This window comes from Doryrhamphus excisus, chromosome 3, assembly GCF_030265055.1.
Source record: "Doryrhamphus excisus isolate RoL2022-K1 chromosome 3, RoL_Dexc_1.0, whole genome shotgun sequence".
Taxonomy (NCBI): domain Eukaryota; kingdom Metazoa; phylum Chordata; class Actinopteri; order Syngnathiformes; family Syngnathidae; genus Doryrhamphus; species Doryrhamphus excisus.
The window spans coordinates 26436835-26442685 of NC_080468.1; the positions used below are offsets into that span (position 1 = coordinate 26436835).

At 38.4% G+C, this 5851-nt stretch overlaps 2 protein-coding genes across 6 annotated transcripts in view; one reads left to right on the forward strand and one right to left on the reverse strand.

Moving 5' to 3' along the window:
- The window catches only part of svep1 (sushi, von Willebrand factor type A, EGF and pentraxin domain containing 1), a 61044-nt gene extending 59308 nt beyond the window's left edge, over positions 1-1736 (forward strand). For all 5 annotated transcript variants that reach the window (XM_058066490.1, XM_058066492.1, XM_058066491.1 and 2 more), the window contains 3 exons: positions 1157-1252; positions 1333-1426; positions 1559-1736. In XM_058066490.1, the coding sequence (XP_057922473.1) occupies positions 1157-1252; positions 1333-1426; positions 1559-1589 (221 nt within the window). In that variant the 3' untranslated portion in view covers positions 1590-1736. The remainder of the gene's footprint in view (positions 1-1156; positions 1253-1332; positions 1427-1558) is intronic.
- Positions 1737-1891: 155 nt separating this feature from the next.
- On the reverse strand, positions 1892-4238 carry txn (thioredoxin). The gene is made up of 5 exons (XM_058066504.1): positions 4077-4238; positions 3245-3349; positions 3100-3165; positions 2225-2290; positions 1892-2150 (listed from the first exon to the last, which is right to left on the reverse strand). Exons 1-5 carry the CDS (start codon positions 4098-4100, stop codon positions 2085-2087), a joined length of 327 nt encoding a protein of 108 aa, XP_057922487.1. The 5' UTR covers positions 4101-4238; the 3' UTR covers positions 1892-2084.
- Positions 4239-5851: the final 1613 nt, after the last annotated feature.

Genomic DNA, 5851 nt, shown 5'->3' on the forward strand with positions numbered 1-5851 from the left:
CTTCTTTAGATTTATAAATTTCTAATTTTTTCCACTTTTTTAAAAGTCATTTTTGGATGTGTTTTCCATTTTACTTACTTTTATTGAAGTCCTTTTATATTTATAATTAAATTTTTTGACACTTTTAAGTCATTTTTATATTACATTTTTTTACACTTTTAAGGCATTTTCATATTTATTATTTTCTATTTTATTTAGACTATTTAGATACAACACAATAGAAAGTCAACTTAAATATATATAAATACCCACATTTTCCATTGGTCTTTCAGTCACGACCCACTTTTATATTTATCTTTTTTAGATTCATAATTTTCAAATTTTTTCCACTTTTTTAAAAGTCATTTTTTGATGTGTTTTCCATTTTACTTACTTTTATTGAAGTCCTTTTATATTTATAATTTATTTTTTGACACTTAAGTCATTTTTATATTATTTAAAAATTGTTTTACACTTTTAAGGCATTTTCATATTTATTATTTTCTATTTTATTTAGACTATTTAGATAGGTAAGAGACAACACAATAGAAAGTCAACTTAAATATATATAAATACCAACATTTCCATTGGTCTTTCAGTCACGACCCACTTTTATATTTATCTTTTTTAGATTTATAATTTTCTAATTTTTTCCACTTTTTAAAAAAATCATATTGGATACCGGATATCCTTCACAGGAGCTGCACAGGTTGTTACTTGACTCCTCTTCCACTCCTACACGATGACATCACTGTGTTGGTGGTTATCAGACACCTTCCTTCCTTCTGCTTGAGGCGGTGCTCAGTTGGGTTCAGGTGTGGAAGACATAATCGGTCACTACAGTTTCCTCAGAAAGGCACTTTCTGTGACCCGTCGTTGTGCTTCATAATGTCACAGTACATGGGTCTTTTGGGGCCCCTATGCATAGCGCTCCTGGGGGCCCTCTTAAGTTGCCTGCCATGCCACCACCCCTGCCACCCCTGAACCACAGCTGTCCCAGTCACTTGCATTGCCAGCTTGCAATAATGGACACATGCTGTTATATTCAGTGGACAGTAAATCAATAATTGCCGTACAAGCCGTGAGGTTATCCAAGTTGACTTTCGATAGTATTGTACCTTGACCAGATATGGTGTCATAAAAAATGCTGACATGAATTGTTGAATGTCGTTCAAAGCCATCTGCATCCTGCCATGCTTGAATGGAGGGCACTGCGTGGCACCCTACCAGTGCGACTGCCCCACCGGATGGGCGGGCACCCGCTGTCACAGTGGTGAGTACACATTGTCACTGGCCCTTTAAGAAATAACTTAAGTCACAAGCCTTTTGTCCATGACTTTCGTGTGTCAACAGCGGTGTGTTCGTCGCCCTGTCTGAATGGAGGCAGGTGCATCAGGCCCAACAGGTGCCACTGTAGTCCAGGTTGGAGCGGACACGACTGTTCCAGGTAAGGCTTTCCCGTATGATATCAAGACAGGGACTAGGTTAAAGTAATCATTGTGTCTTAATGAGGAGTAACATGTCCAAAACATTAACAGAAGCACAGTCAGATCTTAAATGTGTCTTCTTATCTTTCTAGGAAGCGGAGGTCAGGATACTATCACTTCTAAGATGTTCCGCCCCTCCAAGTCAATCATCATGTGAAGGCGGATTCCTCCTAACTGACCCACTCAAACCATCTCTTCCACAATGTTTTGTAAAATAAAGCTGTATTTTTTCATATAAAAAAAACCAACAGTATTAAACATATGCTGCTATATACTTGTACGATGTGTAAAAATGATGGATGTGTTTGTCCGGTATATGTGTCAACCTTTTTTTTTTTTAATTACACGCATAAAATGCCGTTAATTACTTGCCTTTGACACAGCTGCCTGTATATACGCACCAAGACAAATTAAGCACAAAGGGCTTTAAAGTGATCCTTTATTAAATCCACCTTGCTCGAAAGAATACACAAAAAGGTTCATGCACTGATTTGATGTTGGGTGGAATAAAATGTGTCATTATGGAATAGACTACTGGTCATTGTACATATGGAGATGAAGTTACAGGTGAGTACAGACGACGCAGAACAAGGAACGATGTATGCTGATTTTTTTTTTTTAAGATCTAAAACTCTGCAGCTTTTCAATCAGTGTCTCTTTGTTTGCCCCGGAGAATTCAAACACCTGGGAAAAATGAGAAAAAGAATTGACATCAACAACAGCCCTTGATCGCAACAAAACACAAACGGTCAGCTTACCTTTTTGCCATTTTTGTAAAAGTGGAATGTGGGCATGCAGTTGATGCCGCAGCTACTGCTCACATCCTGAAAAGCACAAGTGGAAGTCAGTGATGGTCCATACCTCAAAACATGGGACCGCTTTCGCTGCTTCACGTGTGCCAAAGGCATGCCTAAACTAGCTTCTTACTGTGGCACCTACGGCTATCATGAACCCGGGAGAACGAGAAGGAGAAGACGCCTACCGTGGCCTGGGCAAGGTGCATTAATGTTCATAAAATTCAAATTAAACAGGGCAAGGTCATTTCTGTGTATCGTTGCATCCCTAATACATATACAGTATATACACAAAATGTATCTCAGCTTTATGATATTTGTTAGTGATCAACTTTTTCCTTTTTAATTTCAAATATTTAAATTTTATTTTGTGTCATTACTTTTACCAAATCTTTTATTTTTTTATATTTCAACCCCACGCTAAGCTGACATTATTCAGATTATATTACCTGTTTATTCTCGTAAAATTGCAATTTTTAGAATAGTACCTTTTCTACTTTTCCTCCATTTTCCTTTTAAAAAAAATATTTTCATTATGACTATTCCCATATTTTGATTTCCTTCTCCTAAAATTATAACTTTTTACACATTAATTTTCCAAATATTTAAAAAAATTACTACATTAAAACCACAACTTTTTTCTCTTAATATTTTGACTTTATTCTTCTAAAAATATTGCAGATTTTTTCTCTTTTGGCTGTTTTTTTTCTTGCTAAATTATATTCCTTACAGATAATTTTCTTGTAGAGTATGTTTTCTGAAATCGCTGTTGTGTAACAACTCAGCCTTCAGGCAAAAGTACTTATTCTTATTTACTCAAAAAAGCAAGAGATACATACATCAGCCTCATCCACGTCGACTTTGACAAAAATCACATTCGCGTTTTCCGGCTTTTGGGATTCCGCCTGTGAGACAAGCCATCCATGAGCAATCTCTCCATGAATACGTTTCACATAAAATATGATGAAAGGTGCCATCTTATACTTCAAAAACTGGTCCAATCATTTTGCACGGTCCACACCATGTGGCTGTGAAGTCCACAACCACAAGCTTGTCTCCAGCGGTCTTCAGTAGGGAGTTGAATTCCTCCTAGAAACGGAAAAGGGTAATTGCAAGTAATAAGACTTAGTTTTCGCTTTCCCATTTCCCTTGAACGCACCGGCAAACAATGCGTTGATGGTGTCGTGTGTAATTACAGTAATTAGATGTGTGGTAAAAGTGTGTGGAACCAAGACCAAGGCTGACTAAAGCTTGTGTAACAGATATTTATCGGCATATAGTGACTGTCAACTATAACATCCAAGCCCACTAGTTTAAACGTAGTCAAGCAGCATGGCCTCCTCATGGCGTTCACTGGCAGACGTCATTTGTTCACATTTAACGTCACTTGGTATGAACACCTAAATAACCATTGACAATATAAATGCCCTCTTAAATATGCCGTCCTCATCCAATGTGTTACAAAGCTAGCTATGTTTATCAGAGACGAAGACTTAGCGTTAGCATTAACATTAGCGTCGAGCACCGACCCTCCCTTGGTGGCACTGAACGCCCGGGATCGGCCTGCCTTCGTCGGCTACTCATCACCCTGATAGCTGGTGTTAGCAAACACGGTACTACGATTTTCTTAGCTATTTCAGTCAACAAAGTGTACAATTTAGGGTCAGGTTTTGGTTGGGTTGTTTGTAACAATCCAAGTGTGCTGCAAAATATATTAAATTATTCACATCGGAAGTCACTATGTAGTTTTTAAGTGAGTAAACTCATTTTTTTCATTTAGGCTTCTAAAATGTATAAGACAATGAAGAAATCTTACCAAGTTCTTAATTTCTCGAACCATGGCAACGGTTGGTGGAATATGTCCTAAGTATGAACGTTGCGCTCAGAACAGGAAGAATGGGTTTTAATTTGTCTGCGCCTTGTGTAAGTTACCGTGCCCGCGTCAAGTGCAAACGCAGCCACAAGCGGAAGTTAAGTATCAACTTTAAAAAATAAAAGCCCAACTTCTTGTTACTAATGAGTGTTGTTTTATTTCGCGTTTCGCCATCTGGAGTTCCGGTTACACTTTGGCTAAACATACATAACCGGATGCATGTCAAACATTGTAATTAATGGATATGTTGAGGCAAGAGGTTGGTAACATTTAGCATTTGGGTTCGTTTCTACCAAATTAAAACCTGACTAATACTTTGAAAGTAAAAAGTTAAACGTACTGTCACGTTCCTTTTCTTTGAAAAGTTTTCTGTCTTCCTGTGCCTCCTGACGCAGTGACGACTCACACCTGTTACAACCTGGCAAGGTGGGTGGGAAATTTGGCACACATCTCTCTCTCCACCACTTTTATAGTATTTCCACAGTTAAATATATTTGTTTCATTCTATTCACAGCTTGTTTTGTTAAGCTTCGCCCTCGTGCTCGAAACCCACTTTTTAACGTCACGTGCACCACCAAAAAGTCCCAACCTGTCATTGTGGCGATTCAGACCACGGCAGACTATGGCTGCTATTTGTCGGCATTTTGGTACATTTATGCCTCTGTTGATACGCCTCATTAAGGGGGCGTACAATACACCTTCATTCTTCACTGATTTCGGATCAGCGTATGTACGTTCCACTACCACTCTCTTTAGTTGTCATTGTTTATAAGCGACAAACAAAGCTAGCAAGACAAATATTTGACTAGTGTTGTGGTTTTAACCTGACATGACTCAATTTACATGACAAGACTCCCCCTAGCGGTTCCGCAGAGAATTGCACGACAGACGCAGGACTTTGAAAGGCTCGTGATTGCGTCACGTGACGGTATTGTTACTACGCAGAAGCAGAAACCAGATGAAAGAGCCACGGGTTGCTGACCCCTGGTTTACATAGTTCTAATTTTTCATGTATTGCACCTCTAGACTCCTAGCACCTTTTGTTTGAACCCAGCTATTTTGCATGTGAGCAAAAGTATAGGGACACGTGGCTAGTTGCATAGTTGCATTGCTTATTCAGTCAATAAATAGCAATAAATGTCTGTTCACAATATGTTTCAGATTGGGTAGGATAGACTGCATTTAGAGGTGAAAACAACATAAAAACCAGAGAGCTGTCTGTTGGTGAAATTGTGAATCTGAGAGAAGATGGAAAATCAATCCAGCCTGACAGAAGAATATTTCCAGAGTAATAACCTCACCCTTTTGGACCAATCTGCACGCCCCCCTGATTTATATCCCCTTAATAACACTTGGGGATGGACGGCAAGGGATGTTTATAAAAATTGCAATCATTGGATGTCATCTGGAGCAACAATCCCACAAGCATCTTGGAAAACACTGGGATTAAGCATGCCCCGTCGTCACCCGTTTATTTCAGTGAGATGATTGTTAGCAATAAATTGTTCACTCATTTGTTAACCTCACTCTGGCAGTTATGACCAAGATCCAACAGTGCAAAATGTAAATTATTGTCATTTTTCAATTCGTCTTAAAGGGGACAATACCCCGCACAGATGTCTTTCTAGATATTCCAGAATCTGCACCTATTCCAGTTGTATTTCCAAAATGGTCTGTTTTAATTTAATCCAATGTATGGTCCATATTTATATGATTTC

Bases quoted from the DNA above. Each gene is read 5' to 3' on its own strand.
- txn (XM_058066504.1), bottom strand. From the start codon at position 4,100: ATGGTTCGAGAAATTAAGAACTTG. The intron at 3,350-4,076 runs GTAAGATTTCTT...TTCCGTTTCTAG, and splicing joins TTCGAGAAATTAAGAACTTG to GAGGAATTCAACTCCCTACT. The intron at 2,151-2,224 runs GTAAGCTGACCG...CATTTTTCCCAG, and splicing joins TTTACAAAAATGGCAAAAAG to GTGTTTGAATTCTCCGGGGC.